This window comes from Lonchura striata, chromosome 1A, assembly GCF_050655825.1.
Source record: "Lonchura striata isolate lonStrDom1 chromosome 1A, ASM5065582v1, whole genome shotgun sequence".
NCBI lineage: Eukaryota > Metazoa > Chordata > Aves > Passeriformes > Estrildidae > Lonchura > Lonchura striata.
In genome coordinates this window covers 27,383,598-27,411,047 of record NC_140741.1, presented here as the reverse complement: position 1 = coordinate 27,411,047, position 27,450 = coordinate 27,383,598, and the positions used below count along the sequence as shown (strand labels likewise).

The 27,450-nt window shown below is 49.9% G+C and overlaps 1 protein-coding gene across 4 annotated transcripts; it reads right to left on the bottom strand.

Moving 5' to 3' along the window:
* Window positions 1–1,942: 1,942 nt before the first annotated feature.
* Window positions 1,943–24,825, bottom strand: MGAT3 (beta-1,4-mannosyl-glycoprotein 4-beta-N-acetylglucosaminyltransferase). Of its 4 annotated transcripts, none has more exons than XM_021554052.3 (2): window positions 24,564–24,825; window positions 1,943–8,380 (listed from the first exon to the last, which is right to left on the bottom strand). In XM_021554052.3, the coding sequence occupies exon 2, from the start codon at window positions 8,377–8,379 to the stop codon at window positions 6,871–6,873; it is 1,509 nt and encodes a 502-aa protein (XP_021409727.1). In that variant the 5' UTR covers window position 8,380; window positions 24,564–24,825; the 3' UTR covers window positions 1,943–6,870. The 4 variants fall into 4 exon arrangements, with proteins under 4 accessions (XP_021409727.1, XP_085425723.1, XP_085425721.1 ...); XM_085569597.1 differs by lacking the exon at window positions 24,564–24,825 and adding an exon at window positions 12,832–12,851 and having other exon boundaries at window positions 6,728–8,380; XM_085569595.1 differs by lacking the exon at window positions 24,564–24,825 and adding an exon at window positions 9,581–9,745 and having other exon boundaries at window positions 6,728–8,380.
* Window positions 24,826–27,450: the final 2,625 nt, after the last annotated feature.

Below are 27,450 nucleotides of genomic sequence, written 5' to 3'. Positions count from 1 at the left end.
GGAAACAGCATATCATCCCTTTACCAGCTAGCCTGATATACATCAATAAGGAATCAGCTGGAGCCAGCCTCTGTGAGCCAGAGGGTCGCTGGCAGCCTCCCCACTGAGCAGGGTTGCACAGTGCCCAGGATGAGGACCAGGCATCCATGACAAAGAGCAAGAGCTTGGGAGAAAACACTGACTTCCAGGCAGGTCACGCCAGAGTTCCTCCAGGATGCATCACCCCATCTAACACCTACTGGGGTACTGAAATGCTGCAAAACACGCAAGACTGCTTGGCATCAGGTGGCTTGCAGGCTCCTGCTGCCATATGGTGCTTAAGGCTCTGTAGCCATACCCAGGATGGACGCTGCATTGGTGTGTTGAGGGACCCTCCGACATGGCAAATGGGGCTTGTGGTGGTGCTCCCCCACTGCTCCTGCAAATGAAGATCTCCACCCCAGACTGGTTTGTCCAAGAGTGAACTCCTCTCGCTCACAGAGGCACTTGAAGCTCCTGCAGCAGAAGCTCACACTTTACAGGGAAAAAGGTCTTTAGAACCTCACAAGAAAGAAAAAGAAATGCCATTTATGTCACTTTCTAAAATAATATGTCAGTAAGGATTTTGTGTTAGAGGTAAGAAAAATAATGTGGGAGAACCTTTGACCTAGTCAATTCTCATTTCTTAAACTGTCTCACTAAGTTGCCATTGGTCTGTGCTTACAGACTTATACTTCCCCTCTTGAAAAATTGAAATTTCAAGCATGCTGGTCAGCAACTATTTTTAGATTAGCCCCTGTTCAGGCACAAAAATACAGTGATCACTAAGAATGCTAAAAAATTCTAAATAGAAAATTTTAATTGCTAATTTTGAGTGGCAGGTTTCTTTCACGCCCTTTGTTCCAGAGACAGAAACGGCAGAATTGCATTCAGCAATGCACAGCACAATCCTCTAGTTTGATGAGAACCTTCCACAAAAGGAGAATTGAGAACATTAGACTGGTATGGATGAAAGATGAGGGAATGCACTGGAGCTAATAATTATGAGGAAAATAACCTATGATGCTTACAGTCACTATCTCTAAATGGAATCAGGAATGAACCTGAAGCATAAAACACTTTAAAAGTTAAAAAAATTAAATAGCTGTAGGTGGCACATGAGCTTGCAAAAGGCCCTTGCCAAAAGCACTGCAGAGGCCAGATGGTTAGGAGGATTCAGAGCAGGACCAGGCTTTGATACCAAGTAATGGGAACAGCCAGAACTACAGCAGACAGGTTTGAAAATAACCAAAACAAGGAGGTCTCATACACCATGCCAAAAGTCAGCCACCAGAGAGGCATTCCTGCAGTGGGGAGGTTTAATTTAGGGCTCCGGGGTTTCCAGGGCTTTACTTGGAAAAACGGATGCATCCAAAGGAGCAAAGATGGTCTCAAGGGACCATTTTATGAGATTATGCTGGTTCCCATGTCCACCAGCTCTTCTGAGAGCACGTAGCAGCCATCGTTCCCCACTCATGTGCCCTTACATGTTCATACTCACCTAACATGCAGATTAGGTCTGACAGGGGCCTACAAAATCAGGAATCAGTCCCCAGACTAGCTAGGCTCCCCTTCCATCTCCCTTCCCGGGAACAGTGTTCTGCCAAGATAGGAAGCTCCCTCACTCCATTTTCCAGCAGCCCCCTTGGCCAGACAATCAGAAATAAAAGCTGTCACACACATCTTGGTTTTCTTTCATACTTTGTAAATTTTTTTAAATTTTTATTATTATCTCCTCCTTTTAAGCATCCCTTTAAGGGTGAAATGAAATCCAACCATTTACAGAGAAAATGATTTCAGAATGTACATTTGATTTATCCTTACAAAAAGTTCATTATTACTTGCTGTTTATAAATTACAGAGTTGAAAGGAGCTTTGCAGATGCTCTTATTTTTTCTTTTCTTTTTAGTTTTTGGCAAGTCCACGCATTCTTTTTCCAAAGCAGGGTGTCCTGGAGCCCCTCCAGGAGCAACACTAGCAGTAGGTCCAGGTGGACCCCAGGCTCAGAAGTGCTGCTGGACCACCTCCAGGATGATACTGCATCATCATCCGGACAAGCAGGTAAAAACAGTGGTTTGAATTCTTAAAGAGTATTTCAGATCCCTTCTTAATCCATTACCTGTAGTGCTCAAAGCTTTAAAATGTCAGTGTATTGCATTAGAAACAGTTCTTCTTTCTCAATGCTGGATCTGAGCCCCTCCTGCCACCCCCCTTACCCTCCAGCTTCCCTTCTCTTTCCGTAACAGGAGTGAGTTTGCCCAATGTCTCAAAAATCAGAAAGGAGGGGATTAGGGAGGGTAGGGAGAACACAATGATGGAGGGATACAGGAGCCATTCTCCCACTCACTTCCCTCCTTTCTCGCCAAGGTTAGAGGCCAGTGAAGCCAGGACGAGCCGTCCCTTCCCTCTTCACCACCAGTGTTCACCAATTGAACCAGGAGTGACCCTGGACACGCGTCTTCACAGTGCAGAGGCATAGCAGCCACAGAGATTGCCGGCAGGAGCTGGGACACAGGGACGCAGCCCCAGGGACTCTGAGGAGGGGAAGAGACACCATCCCACAAGGAAACAGCAAGGCAGGCAGAGGTTCTGAGCACCCATTCTGCTCTGACACTCTCCCTCCATGCCAACTCCGTTTCCTTCTTCACCTGTCAGAGACACAGAGTAGGTTGGCCTGGGCAGCACAACCACAACACCTCAGCAGGACACAGGGATCAGAGAAAGCAACAGCAAGAGTGGGCTTGAGCATGTCATCCTCCATACCAACCACAGGCACAAAGTCACCGTGTCTTTTCTGTCACTTGGCTGTGGCATTAGCCCCAGATAGGCAAATACTTCTAACTTGCCCTATTCCCTCTGCTTTAGCAAGCTCACCTGCTGCAGGTGCACCAAAACCCATGTCCTTCCTTTCAAAAAGAGGAAGAGGCATTCTCCAGTCCAAAGCCATGCACAGGCACACAATCTCTTTCTAGGTGGGAAGCAGAAAGACAGACAGAAAGAAGTGCAAGGCTTGGGTGTGCCACACAATGTGTCACTTGTTTCCTGGCCCCACTTTTTAACAATGTGAAGGTAAAAAACGTTTTGGGAATGAAAAAGCACAAGGCTGAAAAGGGCTGCAGGAAAAGGCTGGTGATGTATTCCCTCCATCCTGGACAGTTTGGTCCTAGAGAAACAGCAGGATTCACTGCCCACTGCCCCCATGGGCTGCAACAACCCACAGACATCAGGCTCTGATAGTCTGATCCAAGTTCCAGGACAAGGTTCTTAGTCTTTACCTTCTCAAATCTCAGAACCTGGTTCAGGTAAGATGGAGCTTCAGTGCTCACTTCAGAATCCAGCACCGGGAAACAAGGATCTGACACAAACCTGCCTCCTGCTTTGCCTCTCTCACCACCTCACACACAAACATATTTTAACTTCCCTCTTGTGACAGCTGCCTGGAGGGGTGGCTGTCCCACCTGCAGCTGGCTGCAGAGGTCCCAGCAGGCAGCACAGGCAAGGCTGAGCAGAGGGTAAGCCACCACCTTGGAAAATCCCTGTGTGAAAGCCAGCTTAGTAGTGTCTGTTCCCTCCAGGGACAAGAAGGAAGATCTTTAATGACAAGCACTCTAGTTCCCTAAGGATAATAAACACAGGGTTACCCAGACAAATTAGACAAACATTGACTGGTTTGGCCTTAAATCAAAAAATGCTTAAACAATTCTTGAGAAAGAGAAACATAAAGAATCCATTTCATCTGTAAAGCCCCTTCCTCCCACTACAACAGAAGTCTGGTTTCAATTTAATTTTCTAAGAATTAGGAAGTGAGTAAGTCCAGGAGGCAGGCAGGGCAGGAGTTCTGCAGAAGAGCCCCAGCATTCCTTTTCCAGCAACACCTTCTTCTTCAGCCCAAGGGAGCAGAAGGGAGAGACAAATTGGAGGAAGAATAGAATGGTGGAGCAAATAATGGAGGAGAGAAGGCAACAGGTTGTAGTGGAATGGGAGAAGGATACTGCAGCTGTGGCTCTGTCAGACTCCCAAGAGACAAGGGCCACACCTCAACACTGAAAACATGACTGCTGTGAACTACAAATCCAAGGATGGCCATGCATGGGAAGGGCTGATATCAGAGGAAAGGCTGCTCCCACTATGGGAGATAAGGAGGTGCAACCCCAGTACACATGAACTTCAGCTCCTGCTGAACTGGGGCTCTGGTGCTGCCAAAGCAAAAGATTGGCTTGTCTTTCTCCTCTGCCCCCAGCAAAGCCTGGCACTGACCTTGTGTTATCATCACTGAGACAAAGCAAAGCACAAAGGTCCAAGAGCAGACCTCAGGCTCATTCCTCAGAGTAAAAATGAGAAATGACTTCTTCCTTCCATGCTGTGCTGCTGCTGAATTGCATGAGCTAACACACCTGCTCTCCTCCAGCTGTCCCTGGGGAAAGCATCTTCTCCCTGTGCTGCATCCTCAGTGCTATGGCTTTCATCTTGCTCAATACAGGCTCCTCCTTTCTCAGCTGGGACCCAGTTTCTCTATCACCTCTCTACACCCAAGACCTCCACACAGTAGCTCAGCACCAGAAGCCCATGAATGTGAAAGGAGTTCCTTCTGCTACATCTGTAAGTCTGGACTTAAAAAAGCCACAACTTCCCTTTGGGGGAAGAGCATTCTGCCTAACAAAGTTTGTCTGTCCACCCAGTTCCCAAAGGGGCTTCTCTGCCTGTAGGGAGGACACAACAGAACTGAGAACAGTGATTTTAAAGAAATCAAAAATAATAACAAAAAAGAGGCTCCATTCAGTTCTTCTGAGCAGGCATTATGGCACACAACATGTGGAAGGAGCTAAGGTGAAGTGCATCTCCATTTGATCAGAAAAAGACATTAATCTTCTTTTCATTCCAGTCTCTGCCTTATTAGGCAAGCAAGTTATTTTTGTTGACAATTTTCTCCTCTCTAGAGAGGAGACTAGGAAGGAAAAAAAGAGAGGTATAGGTAGGAATGAAGCACAAGGGTGGCACGTGCTGGGCAACACAGGACCATGGAACCCTGACAGAGTCAAGGGCAATGAAAACCCTCCTGCTTTATAACAGCTGGCCAGAAGGGCCACACTTCTTTGTGCCAACGCCTTCCTCTTTATCCTCCTCCATGATTTCTGCTTGGAACATGAGTCAGTCTTTCCACTGCAAGGCTAAGAGAGCAAGTTCATTATGATTTTCACCCTCTGCCCACTACGACCCAGGCTCTGGGCACCCTGTCAAGCCATCTGCTAAGGAAGGGTGGTGGCAAGGGTGGAGACAACAATCTGCCTCCTCAGTGAGCTGAACAATCCAATACAACAGCAGGCTAGATCCTCACTGCTCATACCTGAGCAGGCACCAGCCCAATCAGCTGAAACTAGCAGACTCCTAAATCCCTTCCTCCTCTCCATCTTGTCTGCATGGCCCAGGCTGCAGATGTAGGCTGCAAAACTGTGGTCCCCAAACAGTCTCTTGGCCCCAGGAAGAAACTGCCCATGGCTTGTTTCTTCATGAGCTCCCTCACACCCTAAGGTCAGACAGATGGATCACGTGCATTGACAAGCTTTGTTTGCCCACAGCAATCAGAATTTTGCCCTTCCTCTTCTCCCTCTTATTACCCCATGGTAAGGAGTAGCCAGCACATGTAAGCAGCAGTCCTGCTACAGGTACAGCCTGCAGGGCTCTAGAGGCAGCCAGAGAGGCTTGCAACAGTCCCAAAAAGTGTAGCACTGCTATGCAGAGCCGATGCTATCCCTGGTCCTCTCCTACAAATTGCCCAAGAAGTCATCCATGCCAACACTGAGATCACAGCTTCTAGATCTCACCATTTTCTGCAAGCACACACAGCCAAGCCCCACTATGTCCTACTGCCCCGCTCAATAGGGGTAATAAACACCCAAGTGCACACCAAACCCATGCATGTGAGCACTCATGCACACAGGCAACCATGCATTTGCAAACATACACTCCCACCATCTGACTGAGTCCCCCACAGGTTATCCCAGCCCCAACAGAAGCATGTACTGCAGGGAAGCTTTGGCTTCTGTAGGACAAGTCCATGCAGTGTTGTGGGGGCAGGAGGAAAAATGAGCAGAAAAAAATCCTCAAGCCTAGCTTTCTCCTCTGCTTCCTAACTATCTGCTCCAGGATTGGTAGAGTACTGGGGCAAGATCCAGTCCAGGACAGAATGGATTAAGCCTGTGCAAGGGGCTGCATATTGAGAAGGACACCTTGGAAGCAAAGGATTTCCCTTCCCCAAAATACCCTTTGAATATAGCAGTATTAAAAAAAAAAAAGCATACTGAGATGCTTTTGCACATTCACTCATCCAAAAAATGCCAGTGACACACATCTGCACACACAACCACTCACAAGAGTTTAGTTTGTGCCTGCTGACTCACATGCTCACTGAATAACCCAGGCTTGCATCTATGCTTGCTCCAATCCACAAAGGATGAGGGTGGATGGGAACAGCTGCCCTCCCTCCCCATGGGACCCTCTCAGCTCCCCCAGAGGAAAAGCTGCCAGCTGGCTGCGGAGAGTCTCTCCAGCCAGCAGGAGAGGCTCAGAAGATGCAAGGAAGTCTTTATGCTACTACAGAGTGGGTCCTCAACATCTCTCTTCCTCCTGTCCAGGCCTCCCTTCATGTGACTGAGGAATTTGGGTTCCCAGGCATCACCCTGGGATGAAGGGAAGAAGAACAGGAAGTGAGGGAGGGCAGAGGCCCCAGAAAAACAGCACACCCTGCCCATAAACAAAGGAAACAAAAGAAGAAAAGGAACAGATGAAAACACCCGACTCTTTCCCTTTGTTGTGAAGTTCCGATTTCCCACCCAAGCCTGAGCCTCCGTGGCCTCACCCAGCACCCTCCGCCTTTCGGTAGGGATTCTCCAACAAGTAGCGGAACCGCTGGTAGTTCTTGAGCAGGTACTTGGGAGCATACATCTGCTCCTTGGGGTCAGCAGGGGGATACTCCTGCATAGTGCCATCGAACCAGCCACCAGTCCGGATCAGCTCCCGGATATAATTGAGGTCTCGTTTATCCTCGTAGTCACCCCAGCGGGGAAAGTCCCCATTCTGGGCTGACACCAGTTTGAAATAAATCCCCTCTGGGGTGAAACACCAGGAGCAGTGCCAGCCAGCAAAGTGGAGTGGGCTGCCCAATGACCACTGCACCAGGATGTGCCCTGTGCTGTTCTCATACTGCCGAAACCCAGGCATGGTGTAGTACTCACGGCGTCGCAAACGTATCCCATCGGTAGCATAGACAGCCTGGAGCATCCCCATGGTGCAGCCCGAGACCACCTCCAAGGTGCCTGGTTGCTTCCAGAAGAAGCCATAGAGAGACTTGCGCATGTGAAAGGCGAAGGGCTCCGTCCAGCCGTCGTAGAGCTTGAGGAAGAGCACGCCATCACGAGCCGGGATCTCATCAGCATCATCGATGATGAAAACGTCGTCCGGGCGCAGGTTGCGGAGGCGGGATATGCCATCCCGGGTGAGGAAGGTACGCAGGTAATCATCAGCAATCCAGCCGTCCTGGCGGCCACCAGGGGGGAAGTGGTCCAGGAAAACGTAGAGCACCTTGTGGCGGATGTAGTCGAAGGAGCCATTGAGGAGCATCTCGCGGAACTTGAGTGGCCGCGGCTCTCCGTAGGCTGTGAAGTTGGACTCGCACACCACGAAAGCATCCACCACGTCTCCCAGCTCATGGAAACGGACATCCAGCAGGTCAAACTCATGGTTGACATTGATGGCATTGATCACCCGCCGGGGGATCTCCCGCGGCACGAGGCGGTCCTTGGTGGGCAGGTTGGAGTACTGGACCACGGTGGGGACCCCACAGCTGGGGCCGTGCCAGCCCGGCAGACACACGCATTCCACCCACTTGCGCCGCTTGGTTCCGCTGGCGCTCAGCGGCTTCCGAGCCGGCCGCCCCGAGGCTGCGCCGTCCACTCGCTCCTCCTGCCGACCTCCCACGGGTGGCTTCTCCAACACCTTGGTGCCTGGTTTAAAGCAAATGCCACCGGCTTTGGTACGGACAAAGTATTCTGTTGAGTCTTCTGGCAGCACAAACTCAACCTTGTGCAGCTCTTCGCTGGCTCTGCTGGGAGACAGGGGCTGGAGCAAGGGGGAGTGGGAGTACAGGGGTGTGCGGAGAAACTCCGCACCCCCTGGCTCAGGGCTGACCTGAGGTGTGACGGGGGCATTGTTCCAGAAGAAGCTGGAGACGAGGTTGGGACTAAGCGAAGCCAGCTCCCTGGGGAAGGTGACATAGGAAAGGGCCTTGAGGAAGTGCAAGAAGGAGATGAGGCAGAGACCAGCCATGCAGAGAGTCAGAAAGAGTTTATGGCGTCTCATCTTCATCCTGTGGAAGAGCCACGAAAAGGAAAGTCACATTCAATAGTTACTGAGATGCAGAAAGTTTACCACTGTTAGAAAAACAGGTTGGGGAAGGCAGGAATGCTGGTCCAAATTCAGCATGCATCTTTAGAGACTTGACTCCAATAACTACAACCCCACCCCCTGCCATCTTCAGTGCCTTTTGCTTCAGCTAGGTTACATCAAGCTGAACCTCTGCTAGATCAGTCTCATAAATCCACAAAGACAAGAATGGCACTAGCAATGGGGTAGAAAGACAGGAAATCCGGAATAACAGGAATTCATGATCTAGTGAACTTACCACACTTGGCAGATTTGCCCCTATTCACTGATGGAAATTAAATCAATGTAAACCTCCTCAGAGGTGCATCACCAGAGGATTGGGAGAAAATTAAAAGAGCAGGAAGGGTGAGAGTTGGGGGGAGGAATGGTTGAAACATGACCAGTGCAAGAGAGGCAGTTTTAAAGGACCAAGATCATTAGTCAGACTGCCAGAGGCAGCCTACACTCTCCAGATCTTTACAGTGTTTGTACAACACACACCCTAAAAACCACCCTTGTTCTTAGGAAATACTACCCAAGTTCACATGGAGGACAGGAAAACAAAAATAAAATTAAGATACTGTCTCTTCCACCTGTGATTCTCAAGTCCACTGTATCTCCATATGCTGTCGTTTGCTTTTTCACTTTCTGTGGACCAGATGCTGAGGTTTTTCTGCATCTGGATCAAGGTGACAAAAATAAATGCCTAGCTGTCTCTGCCAGTAATACTGTGCCATCATGATGGATCCACGTCAGTCCAGGAAGAAGCCAGTGGTGTAGAGCCCTTCCCTCCAAACAACATGAAACACTGCCTTCATCCTCCCCTCCACCACCTCCCCTCCTCCAGCCTAGGCAGGGAACATAGAACTGCTGTCAGGCAGAGAAGTGATTGAAGACTACAATTCAGAAAAAGGACAAAAAAAAAAAAAAATACAAGAAAAAGACTAATCTCACACAGTGCTTCACCAAGGAAAAGTAGAAAAGGTGTTCATCACCTGCTGTTTAGGGAAAGGCAAGTTGGGGCAAAAGTGGGCATAGGAGAAAGGTCATCCAAAAGTAGTTTTCAAGGCAGAGGCTGTCTTGGAGCATGACACCCTTCCTGCAGTGACAAAGAGGCAGAGATCCCCATGCATGTGACACGTACCATTTCACCCCCTCCACAGGCTCCATTCTGGTGGTTCTCTCCCTGGCGCAGTCTCCTTTCCAGGGCCAAAGTTCCTGAGAGGCACCATCACTTATAAAGGTTCCACCTGGCACACAGTGGTGCCAGCAACACCTTCACTGGAGGCAGTCCCTGCACCTGGGGGTCATGGGGAAGCTGCTCCACACCACCAGCCCGACACGTGGGCAGGTGTGGAAGAAGAACCCAACCAGCTCCCGCCACTTCAAAGGCTATTAGGTAAAATACAGCAAAGTGTGTTTACTGATTAACTTGAGGAGAATTTAATACTAAAGTGAAAAGCCATAAAGCATTTAGACAGATGGCAACTGCTCAAAGGAAAATGTATCTGGCTTTCCACAGATGACTGTGGCAAGGACTTTGGTAGAGGGGCTGTCCACAGTTGTTCCTTACAGCTCAGCAACAGCATTTCTGGACACTTGGCAGTCACATTTTTAGTGGAAGTCACCATCCACTGACATTGTCCCCAGTGCCCAGGTGGCAGGGCAAGGAGTCCTGGATTAAGCTCTGACTGAAGGACTACAAGCCTGAAGCTGGTGGAAAAGTTACAGCATGGCTATGGGAGGGGAAAAAATTGAAAGAAAAATAAACAAGGAAAAAGGAAAGAGCTTGATTCTATTGGTTAATGTTTAGTAGGGGTTTTGATATACTTTGCCACAACACAAGTCAGCAGCAGGCCAGGGTGCTGGCTCTGGACATCACCTTTGTAGTGGACCAGCCATTAAAGGGCTGGGATATTCTTTTGTTAAAAGCCATAAAAGATCATCTTGGGGCTTGCTGTCAAGCTTTCTTCACGAGGGCAAAACAAGGGGCTGCAGAAAATGCCATGAGCATCTCTTTCTATCCATGCTTGTTTTTTTCTTCCTCGAGGCTCTGCTGATGTCTTGCAGAAGCAGCAAGATCACTTGTAAAAGAGGAATATTCAGTGCCTTTTCCTTGCACATCACTAGTTTTTAGCCTGTCTTGAAGTGTAGGGAAGAGCACAAGGAAGCCAAACCTCCACTAAATTAGCTGAATGACAGGGGGTCAGTAGAAAGTGTCCCTCACTGGTACTTGAGTACAGCTTTCTCCAGTCAGGTGTCCTGTGACTTCTCCAAGGCATTACTTCCAGACATCAGGCTGCTCTCTCAGACACTGAAACCAGGGCAAGATGAACAGCTGACCTATTCCAATATAACAATCCCAGTGAGTGCCAGGTAATGCTGGTTTCGCTCCAGTTCCTACAGGATGCACAAAGGCAGGTCAGCCAGCTTCCTCTGGGCCAGCCCAGGGCTGAAGGCAAGTGGTGAAGGAATCACAGAAGGAACATCTTCTCAGATGGCTGTGATGCTCGGCACGCTGCAGTAAATTCCCAGACAAAAAGCCGTAACTCTTGACATTCAACAAACTGCTCTTCTTTCTGAGATGCAGCATGCCGTGTCAACATAGCAGGATGCATGGTTTTAGAAAGCAAAGCATATTTTCCTCACTTGACATTAGCATACATCAGTATCTGTCAGGCTCAGCATGTGGCTCTGCAGCTCTTCAGCCACGGGCACAACAAGCTCCAGGCAAGGCTGCGCTGCCTCGGTTCCTATGCCAGGCTGGTGTGCACAGCCCTCCCCAGCTGCTCTGCCAAGGCAGCTGGCCCTGCAGTACCCTCTGCTGTTCCACTGCTGACACGGCCCAGGAGGCAATTTTCACTGCTCAGTTGGTTTTGTTAGGGAGTGGGAACACAAACCCATTTCCTAACCCCTCCTGAAAGAGGGGAAGCAAAGGAGCAAGGCGTGTCCTTTTCAAAATCTCTTGCCTGGGAACCACCTTCATTCTCACATGCCAGGGATTCTTCTGCCAGGGAGTGGAGAACACTCATGCACCCTTGGGTGAGCCAAGACACTAAATACCATCCATCATGTACCCCATCCCATATCCTCTGCTCAGCCCTGCAGTGAAAGACATCTCTGGTGGCAGCTGGAGAGACAAGTTGGAGACAAAGGCCAGCAAGGGAAGATTCCCCACCCTCCCCATCCAAAATGTTTACATGCGGTGGAAATTAAAAAGGAGGTACCAGTCAGGGAGACATCTCAGTTTGTCACAGAAGAGCCCAGCTGCTCCAACACAAAGCAGCCATCAGAGACCAGGAACACAGAAAACAGCAAGAAGAGGTATTTCCCTTCTGAAAATTTTGACTGAGGAAGGGGAAAAAAGTCAACTTGATCTCTGGGAGAGTGATCAAGTTGCTGTCAGAAGCAAGAAAAACTTTAATGTTCAAGTAGAAGAAAAAGCCTGAAGTAGTATGGACAGTCAGCTCCATTAAGACAAAGCTCTTTAGGGAGTGCACAGTTATAGATTGCTTCAGCAACACACAATCCTGGAGAGACAAGCTGAAAGCTTCTTTTTGTAAGGGATTTCTTTGATATTTCCTTGCTTGAAGTTCTGTCTCTACCATGCAGGGGAAGTGCTTTCAGAAAAGGAGAAAAGCTAGAAGTGTTATGCACATGAGTTATCCCCAGGCACCTGTTACCATTTTAGTGACCAGTTGATTTACACCATTCTGAAATATTATACTTCTTTTTCAAGAATCCAGAGAGAAAGATATGCACCGATAAGACCTGGCAGTTCACCAGCCCCAATGTTCTCTTCTGGAGAACACTGGCAAGAGGCCACACAACAGGATACAGGCTTGTTACCCCATCTTGTTAGGGCATGGGACTCAAGACTCGTTAGACCTCTCCCACGGCTACAGGGAAAACATAACTGTGGAGAACAAGTCAGAGCAGAAGCTTCTGGTTTTCCCCTGATACCAAAATGCTCATCTCCTCTGCTTAAAGTTATCCCATAACACCCATGCAGTAACATATTTGCAGATCACTCAGACACTTCCACACAAAGCAGCAATTCAAATTAGAATCACTTTCACATGGCAGATTAAAAACCCAGTATGACTTCCACCCTCCACACCATACAGAGGGCCCAACTCTCTCTGCTCCAGCTAGAGACAAATGGAACAGGCTCCACATTTCTGGAGTACGAGGTCTACCTGCCATCCTCAAGCACAGGAACCAAGCAGGCATCAGAGCCACAGTACCTCCAAACACTCTAAAAATCTCAAGTAACTTTTGTCCTGCAAACATCCACAGAAGAAGAAACCATAAAACTTAGTATTTGTCAACAAATAAAACAAGCTCAGGGACAGCAGGACTGCACTTTGCTTAAGGGTAGGAAAAGGAAATTACCCTACATTGTGGGAATATCCGAGTAGCAGGATGTACCAGAAGGTAGCTAGGGCTCAGCATCTCTCACATGAAGGATGCCACGGTGTTTTCAGGGACTGCAAGCTACAAGGACATCAGTGAGAAGCTCTGGCCGTCATAGCACGAGGTGGTTTCCATGTAAGCAGGTCTGTATCAGCTTCCTGCAAGTTCCAAGGACAGAATAAAACATTCTTCTGTGTCCTTCATCAAGAGCTGCTGCCCACAGCACAAATGCAAAACAGCAATACCTCAGACTCCGTGTTTCCTTTGTAGCCTTGAGGCAACTGACCACAAGGTGCCACTGACTTGGTGCCAGCCCAAACAGCTGGATGCAGCCATCCAGCACCGTCACTCTCCAAGCAAGGTCAGGTTGAGGGACAGCAAGGCTCTGTCCTAAGCACCTTCCCTCCATTTCTGCAGACAGATAAGGAGAGTGGTAAGGTAACCACTCAACAGCGTGCCACCATGATTCCCATTTGGTGCCCAGAGCTGCCATCCACACACCAGTAATAGGTCTCGTCAAGTCAGAAAGAAAAACAGACTGAGGAAAAAAGATAGTTAAAGGTGAATCTACACAAAACCAAGATTTGAGGTTGGCCAAGGAAGGGCAACAGCACAGCACAAAGAAAGGCATTGCCTTCCCCTTCCCAGGAAGGGCAGGCACATGATGGACATGTCAGCCACAACCCTCCAGATTGTGTACAGGACCTTGCTACATCTCAACAGACCTGCAGCATCTACATTCAAAAAACAAACAAACCAAGTATCTCTTTTATGCATTCCTCTAGGAGACCCAAGTGCTCCACACCAGCAGCTACTATCTGCTGCACACAGAAACTAAGATGGATGCAACACAAAGCCTCCAGCTTTATAAGTGCTGTGGCTGCTCACCTCTTCACCTCTACAAGCACAGTATCTTCAGGATCCACTCTTCCCATGGACTTTCATTGTTTCAACTGTTCTCTCAAGTGTCTTTTCCTGCCCTTCAGTGAACTAAGCCTTGGTCATTTCAGGTGCTACACCTCCAGTTGCAGCAAGACAGCCATACACTGTGGGCAGCAGCTCTTAACCCTCCATACAGAACTCATGGGACCTGGAGAAAACTGGTCTTTGTTGACAGGATTTTGTCTCAAAACTGATCTTCCAGAAGTTAGCATCACAGACCAACATCTGAACACCTTCAGAGTCCATTATAAACCCCTCCACTCAGACTGTTCTTACTGTAGCTACCGTATTACTAATAGCAGCAATATATAATTATGAAATTTAAAAGAAGATCTCAGAAAAGACTAGAAAACTCTAGTGAAATCCAGTAATGGCCTACAAGACACCAATTTCATTTTATCCAAGAAGTACTTGGACGTCACAAGGGTGCAGTACTGCATGCTAAAGGAAACTAAGCTGGATTTCCAACTCCACTGCAATCAATCAAATATTCTTCTCAGTATCTTTCAGATATGCTGGGCTCCCTTGTAGCTAATCTTCTCTCTCCAGCTAAATCCAGTCTCACCATCAGAATTTCCACTGCTTCAGAGATGCTTCTGCACACTCTAATCCTTCGGAGGTTCTCAGAAGCTGCTCCTTCAATTTCTTAGCATCACTAAGTCTGAGTGCTCTTTCCACTACAAGAGAAGCAGCATCTCTTTCTCTCACTTATCCCTGATATCCTGGAAGAACTCTTCCTCAACTCTGCTTATTGCCTCCTCAAAACATCTGGTTCCACGAAGTCTGCTGTGATGGCCCCGGAGCTTGCATCACCACTTGGCTCCAAGGCCGGGCCTCTCTGCACATCAGAGAGGCATTGCTCACTGCGCTCACCCAGGATGCGAGGCCCTTCTCCCGGACAAACACGGCACTGCTGCTGCTCCCTGCTCCAGCTGCACAGCAGTCAGTCACTGCAAAGCACAGCTGGTCATGTCTTCTGCTGCCTTACAGGGAAAGAGTACTCCATCATGAAGAACAGGAAAGGGAAAGGGGACAACACTGTGCAAAAAAACAATTTATGTCTTCAGACAGACCATGGGGTAGTCAAACAAACATGCAAGGTCTCCCTGCTAGTTTTGGTGCCTTGCAAAGAGGGACAGGCCAAAACCAAATCATGCTTTCAGAGACTTCAAGTGAGGCATGTGACAACACAGGCTGTTGTGTCAGAGGTTCTCCCCCTTCACTCACCACCATCACAGCTTACCCATCCCTCAGCTGTCAGTTGCATGGATGCAAGTTGCCAATCAGATGAAAGTTTGCTTTTACAGCCATATCAGCAGCAGATCTAACTGGGTTAAAAATAAACTTGAAGAAAACGCCTAGGCATGGGAACAAGCAGATGACCCACAGAAACTTTCTAAATTATTTCACCAGCTCACTTCTAATCAAAACACATAGATGCAGATACATCCTCAGATCCTCAAAATTGCATAACTGTAGGTGCTGTTCATCTAACCAAATCTCCAATAAGGCCCCCTTTCAACCACCATGAGCTCCCTTATTCTTCCCAGCAGCATCAGAGAAGGAGCACATCTCAAGGAAGGAAGTGGAAGAACCAGCAGCAGCAGGTAGCTGCTTTCAGTGCAGATCCTGGCAGGCACTCCATGCAGGTCAAGCAAGTGGAGTACAAGCCACAAATCCTGAGAACAGCTCCAAGATGAACAGTCCAGATTATCCTCAGACCTGCAGGTCCATGGGTGAAGAGCACGCGGCAGACGTGCCAAATCAGGCATGCAAACCCTGTGCAAAGGAAAGCAGGGACTGTGTGACAGCCCAAGAAACAGGGAGATGCAGGCTGAAGAGGCCAGAGGAAGTGTCTGCCCTGTGAGCCCAGAGCAAGGCACTTAAAAAAGAGGCAAGAAACACTTGATGCCATGGTGATGGGTGAAGCACACAGACCCACGCAGGCAGGAGAAACCATGTTAACTCCAGCTAATTTTGAAGTGGGTGGCAGTTGTTTGTGCATCCCCAGGATAAAGGCTCTCCAAGATGGATCAAGGAGCAGAATAATTAAACCCCAGGAAGACAATAAATAACGAGAGGCCATGGAATAGCAGCAAGATCCTAGTGGCCAGGAGAAGAGCTGGCCCTCCATCCCCACCCTCCTTCCTCCCCCATCCATCACCAGCTACTTGGGGTTTGGCAGTGTGCTCACTTTCCCACAGTAGCCGATCTATTACTGTTTGGAAGAGCCCCTTCCTTCCCCTCCTCCCCTCCTTTTCAGGCCACAGGGGTCCTGCTTGGCAGCCCCCGGATCCCCCTCTACTCTGAATATCTGGTGACCAGCCAATCCCATGCAAAGAGAATTAACCCCTCTTAACCAGGAACAAACGGACTCCATGCAGAGGTTTCTCTAGGATGTCTCTCCCTCCTTCTCTCCACCCCTTCCCCAACCCCCGCTGCTCACTCTCTCGCCTTTCCCCACTCCCCCCCCCCCCCCCCTTTCCTTTCATTTCTCAAAAACTAACTCCAGCCCAGGGAGTGTCACATCTTCCTGAGAATGTTACACAAGCCCATGGGAATTTTTCTTGGACCACGAACAGACCCTTATTTATTTGTCTCTTCTGCCTTTGTTCTTAATTTCCTCTTTCAGGACTTAGTCAAGACCTCGACACAGTGCTGCCTGGATCCCCCGCTGCCACTTCACTTTGTTATTATTTTCGGAAAGAAAGGGCCGAGAGGCAGAGAGCTTTTCAGTGCCTTGCCCCGAGGCAGGAATAAGTCAGCCCAGACTCCCACCTCTGGGGTGGACAAAGGGCATGAGCTCAGGAGCTCTGGCTTGCAGAGACAACCTCCTGCTAATGTTATCCTTCTGACTGCAGCATTGCAGCCCCTTGGATTAAATCCCCACGAATCAATTCTGCAGTCACAGCTCTATGCCGATAACTGGCATATGGTACCACGAAAAGGGGCAGTTTCCCAGAATGAAATCAAAAGCTTCCTAATGCACTTAACTCAGGGTCACATAAATCTCTCTTCTGCCTCCCACAGACAACTGGACCTTGTTTACAGGCATTGCAGCAGGCCTGGGTCTCAACAATATGTTTACTACTTCTGCACAACATTCCCTTTCACTAAGCAAAGCAGTACCCTGATCTCCAGATTAATCCAAGCAGAAAGAACTAGAAGAAGGTCTATGGGGAAAGAAGGACAAAGTTTTTCTTCATCAGCAAAATCAGATGCCATCCTAGACATCACACAGATTTGGGGATCATTTGTCTTCACATTAGGTTGCCTTAATTCTTGAGGATGAATAGGTATTTTTTGTTTAGCCAGACAGTGATGCCTCTGACAAGAGGTAAAACCATCTGATGAAAGAATGGGTTCTTTTCAGGCTGATGAGACCAAGAACCAGGCCAAGGCAAGATGGGACAGCACAGTTTGTCCAGGGATACAACATACCTGTCCAACTTTGCCCCAGACGCAAAAGCCACAAGAGAAAACCATGGAAATAAAAACAGGGAAGCTGAGCATTTCTGCTCAACTGCACAACAGACAGAGCAGTTTACTACCACAATCACTTGATTACAGGCCAAGTTTCTTTCTCCACCCTCAGCCCTCTTCCTCTCCATTCAGGTCTTCAGTAACACATTTGTATTGAACTGTGTTGCTGAGAAGTCAGCTGCCACAAACAGGTCAAAAAGGAAGGAAAGACAAAAGACAGAATTTTTGTGTAAGAACATTATGAAAATTGGTTATGAACAAGTAGGACATGTAGTGTAGGAGGGGAGCTGTGGTTATGTTGAAGTCAAAGGACAAGCAGGGCAGAAGCAGGACAGCCCACCGTGAGGTGCAGCAACCTGCCACAGTGAGGCAGAGGTACACAGGGCATTAAGCTCATACATAGCTGGGCTACCCATCTCATCTCCGTGATGCTCCATTGCTGCAAGAGACTGTAACAAACTGCCCCAGTCAGTTTCTCTTCAGGGTGTAATCACTGAGAAGTGATGGGAATTTCAGCTGCACGGCTTGCTACTCAACCACCTGGTCTACCCAGTGCTCAGATCCCGATGATCTTGTGCAAAGTCCAGTGGACGGTGTCATGAGAAATCTAAAAAACACTTTGGCATGACAAGATGGGCCTTTGAAAGAATAAAAATGCTTTCAAGTATCTAAATATTTTAGAGAACAGTCCAGAAGATTCCACACTGTAATTGAATGAGGGACCAAATTCAAGCACCAGATTCATTGCCTCCAGCTTGACAGTCTCTTTACTGCAAAGACAAGGCTCTGAACTCAGGAGCCTCTTGCACAATCCCAAGCCACAGAGATGCTCAGCAGTATCACACGCCCGAGTGATATAGAAGCCAAAACTGCATTTTCAGGGCAGTTCAGCTGCACAGAGCCATATACAAACAAACACAGGCAGAAAGGAAGCCCACAGCACTTCCTCATCACTAAGTGATAGACCCTGGATGCCTGAAAAACTCCCCTTCCCTCCCCCCCAGTGCTCATGGGAAGTGAGAAGACTGTTCCAGAGCACAACTGCACTATAAATAATGCAAGAGTCTGCTAAATTATGCAAAAGCAATCCCATCATACCCCCAGCCAAGCTGAATGCAGGTGTGGTCAATCCCTCCTCCAAAAGATGCTGCTAGATAGGGATTCTGAGGCCACAGAGGCTTTGTGCCAATAGCACATATCTGAGAGCACATCGGCCACTTGCTCACAGCCAGGCCTGCACCAAGCAACGGCACGAGAGGAGGTATTTGGGGACACAGGGCTGATGGGGAAACAGCAGCTCCTTTAATCCACCTCTTCTCCAGAGACCTCACATGGCCCCAGGAGCAAATGTAGAAAATCATGTCCACTTCAAGCAAGGCTGCTCAGTAGGTCTTGCCTCCATGGATCGGATTAGCTGGCAAAAGCTGCAGCTGGACAGCACTGGCACAGTGAGGCAGGGAAGAAAGGACTGCAGGTGGGAAGGAGAAAAGGGAACAAAAAAAAAGTCTGGAGTGGCAAAGAAAGAAGAGTTTTGCTAACACAAATAACATACAAGCAAGGCTGAGCTGAAAGCAGAGTTCTGCTGCCTCAATCTTCTGCCTTTGGGAGATCCTGCTTCCCTGAATATCAGGGCTTCCAAAGTTTTCCTTGGAAATGGGGTCATTAAGCAAAGTGCAGCTCATGCTGATCACTCCAGGGCACTGCTCTCCTCATTTACCCTGCCCTTTGCTCTGCCTCAGAGCCAGCCCCCATGCTGCAAGCTCCAGAAAAACACAGCTTCCTCACACACAGTGAGCACCATGCACTCTGAGCCCCTTATAGCCAAGTCCTTCTTCCAAAACCCTACCTTTCCTAGCTGCTGCAGCCTCCAAAATTTGTGCCCAATGTGCTCAGCCTGCACAGGCCTCCATCCTCCTCCTTTTCCCTGCTGTCCAGCTAGAAGTGTCTGTGTTAGAGGAAGGAAGAACCAAAAGCACTACTGTAGTCCTTTCTTCAGCCTCAGCACAACCAGCTTAAAATCTCAGGGCTCTAGCCTACCTTCCCCTTCTTAAAGGGCTCAGCATCTAGGAGAGAGACTCCCTTTCAGGACTCTTTGCCATGCTGTCTCCCTGGCTTTCTGTCCCATTCCGTATCTGCGTGCCAAGCCAGGGGATACCTGCGCTTAGTTCACAGGTGTCACAGCTGCGAGCTGCCATGCAGCGGGGCTGATCTGCAGCAGCCTCTCAGCTGTGCTCCAGGCCTGCCTCCCCCAGCTTTGCCCTCGTGCAAGAGACATGCAGCAATATCCCAAGATAAAAATTACCCCCGGTTTGAGTCTGCCTGTTAACCCTAGCCCAACCTGTACAGATTTACACACCGAGGGGAGAACGACTCTGAGGAAAAGGCAGCAGAGAGCTGGGATTATAGATTAGACAGCAGATCAAGAAGGAGGTGGTATCTATGGTGAAAAGGGCTGCAGAACCCTAGCAGTGGCTAGAAAGTTATCAATAACCTCTGGCTCAGCACCTACTCCCTGCTGTTCTCCAGGATTTCCAAGACAGCCAGCAGCAAAGAAAGTACAGGAAGCGTGGCACTTTTGTTACTGCTCTCCTGACAAGCCCATGTTAGCCACTGGGCACAGCACAGCCTTGCTCCATGCCTCAGTTTCACTGCGTGGGAAATGTGAGAAACTTTTCTACTCTGGGTAAGGGCTTACCTAATTAAAAGAAGCTTAATAGGTTGCTTCAAAGTCCTTCAAGAGAAATTCTGTCAAACTGCAAGACAGAGATGATCCTCAGAAAGAGGAGAAGCCCCTTCTGCTTTTCTCTCTTCCGGTCAGTCACATCCACCTCTCCTCTTGCAATTTGTGCATTACAGGCTGAAAAAGACTTCTGGCAACACTCATACACCCATACACCACAGGCACAGCTGATGTTTTGGAAAAAGCCTATTTAGATACAGACCTAGGCACTCCCCTTGGTGGGGAAAAAAGGAACCTTAGCTGAGGTCATCAAGCTGTCTATTCAGCCTGTGGGGTTATCTCAGTACAAAAGGCCAAGGCCTCACCAGCGAGCAGCTCACATAACTCTTGCTGTCCTAAAAGAGGTAATAATCACTTCCAAAATCACAACTCTAGAAAAAGCCCTTGCCATTTTTAAGGCAGTCAGCTCCCTTCATGCTACTACTTCTTTCCTCAGCCTGCCTGTTGAAACCTCAAAGTGCAGTGCTGCACCCCCTTTCACCTATCAGCTCTACTGAGCAAGTTTCTGAGCACAAAAATATACACCCACCCTGCTACAGGTGTTCAGAGGTCTGAAGAGCAGGAGGTACTATCATACTTCAGGAACAACTTTGGGAAGTAAAGGGTCTGCATACCAAGGAATACAAAGAAGTCAGAAAAAATATGTGAACAAATCATGTTTCTACCTTCCTCAGATATGCAGCTGGAGTTTATTCTGCAGGGATGCAGGCATAGAGTGCTTTTGTAAATCCTACACCACTGCTCCAGCACGCAGCATTTCTCTTCACCTTTCCCTGGAGAAGGGGGACCTCACCAGCTCTGTGACAGCAACTCTGCCCTGGCCCCCGGCACAAGCAGCTGGTCCTGGCACCCCACCCAGCGCTGTTGCTGTGGCACAGCCCAGTCCTTGCAAGACACTCACCTATGCTTTCAAAGCACCCCAAACCCGACCCAAAACTGCCCACAATACCAGGCTAGGCCCCTCCACGCAGCTCTGTCATGGCTCCTCAAGGCCAGCCTGCATCACTGACTCGACAGCACGGTTCACGTGTGCACTGCAGATCTGTCACCACCTTTCCAAGAACAGCCAACATTGGGAACAGCAGGCATTCCTAAGACTCTCCCGACATCCCCTTAGACTGCACTGCCCCATGTGCCTACTTTTCCAAATTTCAGATCCCACTGTAATGTTTCATTGTAGTGTCCTGATGGCATTGTGCTAGTGAAGTGCAGCCTGACCTTTTGCGCAGAACTGATGGGTAACAGTAGCAGAAAACACGTGGGCACAACTACCCACACTTTTCTGCTTCTGTAGTTAGGGCTGGTAACATGAACCAGCCCTTTGAGGCACCTCCACTGGCCTAAAGTCATGAAGACATCTCTTGTGCCAGTCAGTACACCCTCCTCTCTGCCAGAGTTACTGACAGCTGTACCAGTCTTCGTTAGCACCACCTCCTCCAGCTACATCCCACTGATTGGGTCACAGACTCCAACAATGTACAAAGGGCTCATTTTAGAGCAACTAACCCCACCTAAAACCTAATCAGCCGTTAGGAACAAATGCTGGCCCAGCTTGCCCTATCTATCCATCACCAAACTCTTGCACTTCCTTCCTCCACCTTTATGATCCAGCACAGAGGCTGAGGGGTGTAGAGGTGTCATTTTGTGATAGCAGGTACACCTTAAAGATGCTGTTCTCAAGAGAAAAGAAACTCTGACACAGCAAACTGAAAACTCAGCTATAAACCCTTCCACAGGACAGAGTTTATCTCTGCTTGCTGACAAGGAAGGGACAGAGAGAAACTTGCCTAGCCTAAGGTGCCCTGCATGTACTGAATATGCACAACAACATCTATGTGCACTGCCCTGAACAACTGCCATACCCATGACTGCTTACATGCTCTACATTTATTGCAGCCATAAAAATCAGCACAAGTGCCTGTGTTCCATGGTAAGTGCATCCAGCAGGACCTGTCTGCATTGCTACACGCACCCAGCAAACAGCCACCCACACTTGTCACACAAGCATCCCTCAAAGGCATGCAGTAAGCATGTTACACCAATCTGGCAGGCCCCAGTGTCACACCACACTTAGCCAGATGTGCGTGGGAGAAGGAGGAGAAAGGTAAACACAAGGCACACAGGAAGCCCACAAGAACACAAATCTCACAGGTACTCTCCTCAGGCAAACATGCCAAGTGTGTCTGTGCCAGCCATGTGCCTGGCCGAGGTTCAACGGGCTCTGTGCTCACCATGCAGCCCCAGTAAGCCTCCAGACCAGCAATCCCTATCTCATGTTGGGCACAAGTTCTCCAGGTAAGTTCATAATTGTGAGCATCCACTGAAGCTAACATTCCTGCAAGTACACTATTTCCCACCCACTCTTCCTTGGTAAGACAATCCCTGCGTGCCACACAGGGATTTTTTCAATCTTACCAGCATTTACAGGGAGAGAGGAAAGCAAGAAGGCAACTCAGCCACCAAAACCACTTTGGAAACAAGAGTGTGGAGAACACCTCCAACAGAGGTGAGCTACAGCAGCACCTAGGACCAAAAGTATACTAGACAAAAAGCAGCAGTCAGGCCATAAAATTAGTAAATGGGCAAGACAACACACCTGCAGCTAGCTGGAATCCATCCCCTCTCCTAAGGATATAATTGCCATATCCAGGACATTAATAAACAAGCTATGCAGGTATAACTGAGTCCTCAACAGGAGGAAATGCTATACCTTGCACTGGATTTCTTACCCATACTGCAAAATCACCTGAGAGTGCTAGAAGAGCTATAAATCTTTGAGGGACTTTTACAACACGCAGTAGAAGAGCCACAGCTTCCCGCCTCTCTTGTGGTTTGCAATGGCTTTTATTCAATGCTTGTTTTATAGTGCTACAGGCAAGCTGGAGAATCCCTCCTGAGAAATAGCTCAAAAAACTGCTCTTCTCCCACTCTAGCTTGGAGGACATGTTCCCAGCACTGCTACTGGGGCTGAAACAAGCACAGGCACTAGAGCTGTGTTTGGGGGGGGCTTTAGAAGCTGGAGGTCTGCTGGAGTGTAGAGACACCCATAGTCCTTCCTCCCCTCAGACATGTCTCTCCATTGCCTGAGGGTCAAGCAATGAACAGTAGATCCTACTTGATTTCTGCCCTTCTCTGAGAAATTGGCAGCAGCCAGGCTGCAGTAACAGGAACTTGCAAGTGCTTCTTAAATCACAGGCGCCAGCTGGACTTAAACACCATTGCTGCAAGAGAGACCCACAGTACAGAAGAGACACCCTTTGGGGAAGGAACTTGAGAAGTTCCTGCTGACTCACACCCTGCCAAGGTGAGTGACACAGGTGCAAGAGGATGCAGGAATTTGAAATTCAGTTTGCAGAGGCTTAGGGGTTCCTGGTGACTCAAGTCATATTTGTTAGCAGGGGTGCCACCGAGTGTTTTCACTTGATGAAAGTGAAAGGCTTGAACTTCCCACTCAAGAAGAGAGGTTTGGAATTAACTGGAGGGCTGTTCTATAGGAGGAAAGGTGCTCAGCACCCACACTATGCTCTGAAGACAGGGCTGGCACGCTCCTGACCCCAGCTCTGCTCTAGGGTGCAAAGGAGAAATCCAAGACCCCAGCATCATTTCGGGGAAATAGGCAGGGTTCCCGTGCGACCCAGGCGCGGCTTGAGGAAACACAGCATGTGGAAATCCCCGAAGGAACACCACAAGCTAAGGCACTGAGAGAAGCTTCTCTCCATCCCGCGCCACGCTCCCTCCCTTACTGAGCTGCCTGAGGGACTCCAGAGCTGCAGCAGATGCTGTGTTCCCCACCAACCTTGTCATGCTCGCCCAGGGAGCAAAACTCTCACAAGGACTGAGGTACACCAGCCTGTGTCACTCACAGGACACAGATATTCCAGCCCACAAACAACGAACTTGGGTGCCCGCGTCCCCCACTGCGGCCAGCCCCGAAGAGGGGAACTGCAGCCATCTGACACGGACACAGAGCAGGGCAGAGGGGACGTTGGACGATACGCATTTATTTGTATGGATGTTTTCCCTCCCACGCACGCACTCCTGTTACTCCTTCTCGCTTGCTGCAGGCTTGGCACGCATCCCCAGCCCGTGCCCTCCTCGCAAGCCGAGCCCGGGCAGCAGATGGGCCTTGGCTGCAGTGCCCCGGGCGGAGGGAGGGTGCCTCCATCCCCGGCGAGCCCTCCGCTGCGGGCAGGGGGCTGGCAGCATCACCTCCCTCCTCCCCACAGCCGATGCTCCCTAGCAGGGGATGCCGGGATTATGGGGGGGTGGCGAAAGGGGGGTGGGGGGGGGGGAAGAGAATAAAAAAATAGCACTAATATAAATAAATAAGGAGCGCGAAGGTGGGGGCTCGGTGGGGAAAGCCTCTCCGGCAGCGCTCGCAGGGGATGACGCCGCACCCCCAGGCCGAGGCACAACTTGCAGGTGGCGACAGCGGCGGGGGGGACGGACCGATGGGGGTCCCGCCGCCGCTGCCCGCAGCCCCGGGGCGGCTCCCCCGGGCCGTGCTCCGCCCGCCGCCCCAGCCCCGCTGCCCTCGCTCACTCACCCCCGGCCGGCGCAGTGTCGGTGCCCGCCGGGCCCCCGGCGGGGCGAGGCTGCCGCTCGCCCCCAGCCCGCCCGCAGACCCCCGGCATGGCTCGGCGCCGGCCGCGGCGAGGCGAGAGGCGAGCCCGGAGCCCGCAGCCCCCCGCCGCCTTCCTCCGCCTTCTCCTCCTCCGCCGCGGAGCGGCCCGGCACCTCCTCCCGGCCGCGGGAAAGGATGCGCTGCGCTGCGGAGCCGCGGCGAGCCGAGCCCCGCCGGCAGCAGCGGGCAGGGCTGCAGCAGCCCCTTTTGTGCCGCCCTCACCGCCTGTCTCCTCCCCCGGCGCGCCCGCCCGCCCCCCGGGCCGCCGCCGCGGGCCGCCCGCCCCCCGGGGCACGGCCCGGCCGCCCCCGCCCCCCGCACAAAGGAGCCCCCGGACGGCGCGCAGGGCCGGGCTGCTTCTGGGGCGGGCTGCGGGAGCGATGCCGGGCCAGGCGGTGCCCCCGAGGATGCCGCGGGGCCGAGGCAGAGCCGCCGTGCCGCCCGCAGCCCCGCGGCAGAGCCGCCCCTCAGCATCTCCCCGCGCCCGGGGGGGCGGCGAGGGCGGGAGCGCTCGCTGCCTGGCGGGAGGGAGGGAGGCGAGGTGGGGATGCGTGAGCTGCCTTGTCCAGCGACATCAGGAAGTTTTGCTGCGGTGCCAGAAATAGAACCTGCATCTGCTGACTCCCGGTCGTACACCCTAACCGCAAAAGCTGTCTTTTCTCAATTAAACTTTTGCCTTCCTTCTTCCACGTTGGGCCCATTTTCAGAAAGGAAAACAAAGCCAAGACAAACCGTAATATCACCACCCCCTCTCCCCTGACTGAACAGCACCCCTGCAAACATGCTGAAACACAACCGTGGGACCTCACTCCTTGCGGCCAAGAGTGAGCAAAAGGTCAAAGGAAGCAGAATTAGAGTACACCCTTCCTCAACATTTCATGGGAATTTGGAAAAGCAACACATTAAAAACAAATCCTTGGTGCCAGCACCTCTCCAACTTGCCATTTATCGTCTGGGCACACTGGGCAGCTCGCTGGGGAGAAGGTGAGAGGTGGCTGTCAAATTGTCACTGCCTCTTTTGAGCACTTGTGGCACAAGAGTCTGCCCTACGCTCTGATCTGCTGCTTGGCCAGCACCAGAGAGGGTTTCTGTGGGAAAGGGTCACTCTACTTTTGAGTTTTAAGGCTAAGATAGTGAACGTGTCAGAGCTCAGGCAAAGAGACAGCATAACTGAAGGGGAATTTTCCCCGATGCAAACTCAGCTAGAAGGATGAGTAAAGACAGCCAGAGGTCAGCTGGATTCAGAAGTGCCTCTAGAGTATTGTAGAAGCATTGAGGGAAAGGAATGAGGACATAGGAGGAAGACGACGATACTGCAAGCGAGGTTCTCAGAACATGAGAGGTCGTTTTGTGGCAGACACAACACCGCACAAGCACAAGTCCCTTGAGGACACTGAAAGGCTCTACCTCGATGGCAGCAGTATCGCATTGGTGGGAACACACTGAGAAGACAACAGCATCCCCGTCTCTGTGGGTGCAGGATGAAGTTGCTCTCTGACAAGACCATGTTCTTCAAGTCATGGGTCCTTAGCAGAGAACTGGGCTTGAAGGGAGTCCTGAGCTTCTACATCCCTAGGAAGAATTTGACAGCCATGATTCAACTTTCAACTTGCATTGAGTCCATGACTGCTTTTTTGGGGGGGGTTGGGTTGTGTTTTTTTTTTTTTTTGAGATGGCTGGCAAGTGACAGCATTAGCCTTGCATGTGCGGGTGATTTCAGCTCTGGGAATATAAATCCTATTAGGAATGGGTAGCCATCACCAATTCATTTCCCCCAGCCAGCGAACACCCATCACAGAAGGAATGGTTAGCACTAAAGGGAAGAAAACATCACTATTTCAGACCTCCTTTCCTCATAAAACATTATCCCTTTGCTGCAAATATTACCCCTGGGGTGATGTGAAGACAGCTAACACTTTTCCATGTTAATGTGATAAAACTGAAGGCTTACGGGCTCATCCAGAGATTGCAAATGTTCAAGAGCATCAGACCACAAACCTAGAGGTAGAATAATAACCTGTGCACAGAGAGGCACCTGCAATACCACAGCTCCTTGTTCTTGTGACAGCGTTTGCCACACTCAGTACTCCTAACTAGGGAGACAAGCTCCTGCAGCCTCCCTGAGGTGTGTCTTCCCCTCTGCTATACTACGCAACAATGTAATGGGGAATGTGGGATTTTATCTTTGCCTCTGAATCTTTGTGTGAAGAAAGATAAGATTTTGCTCTTCTTTCCTGAGCTAATCCCAGAGCAGAATGATGCAGAAGGCTGTTGTTTCAGCATGTGCCACTACACTGCCAGATGCAGCAGCATGCTGGTATCTCCTCCACACCAGTGCAACTGCATCTGTACCTCCTCTAAAGGGGAACCTGGTTTCCAAAGCCACGTGGTTCTGGGTTTGCGGGTCCAGACACAGAAGTTGGGGGTTTTATATATTTTTACTAATGGTATTATTGGCATGATAATACCATTGATGGCACCAGGGTGAGGCTGTAGTCTTAGATGTAGCATCCAAGCACCTCATGATTTTTAATTTACTCAGTCATCATCCCTTCTCCTAAAAGTAAAACCCCAAACCTTTGGCAGTGTTTTACATAAAAGAAACAGAGAGTTAGAAAAGTTATGTGATTTGCTGGAGGCCAAACAGAGAGGTTGTGGTAGGGTAGAAAACCGACTGTGGATCTTGAATTAGCACTGTAACCATTGCTGTCTGCGGAGCATTTTCTCTCTGTTTTGTGCACTTCAGTTTGAGACATGCTGGACAAGCTCCCTTGGGATAAGGAGTCATTTTTAGCCTGATTCCTTACAG

Coding starts and splice junctions, on each gene's coding strand:
- MGAT3 (XM_085569595.1), bottom strand. CDS start 9,606: ATGGAGCCTGTGGAGGGGGTGAAATG. Junction 8,381..9,580: donor CCTGTGGAGGGGGTGAAATG/GTACGTGTCACA, acceptor GCTCTTCCACAG/GATGAAGATGAGACGCCATA.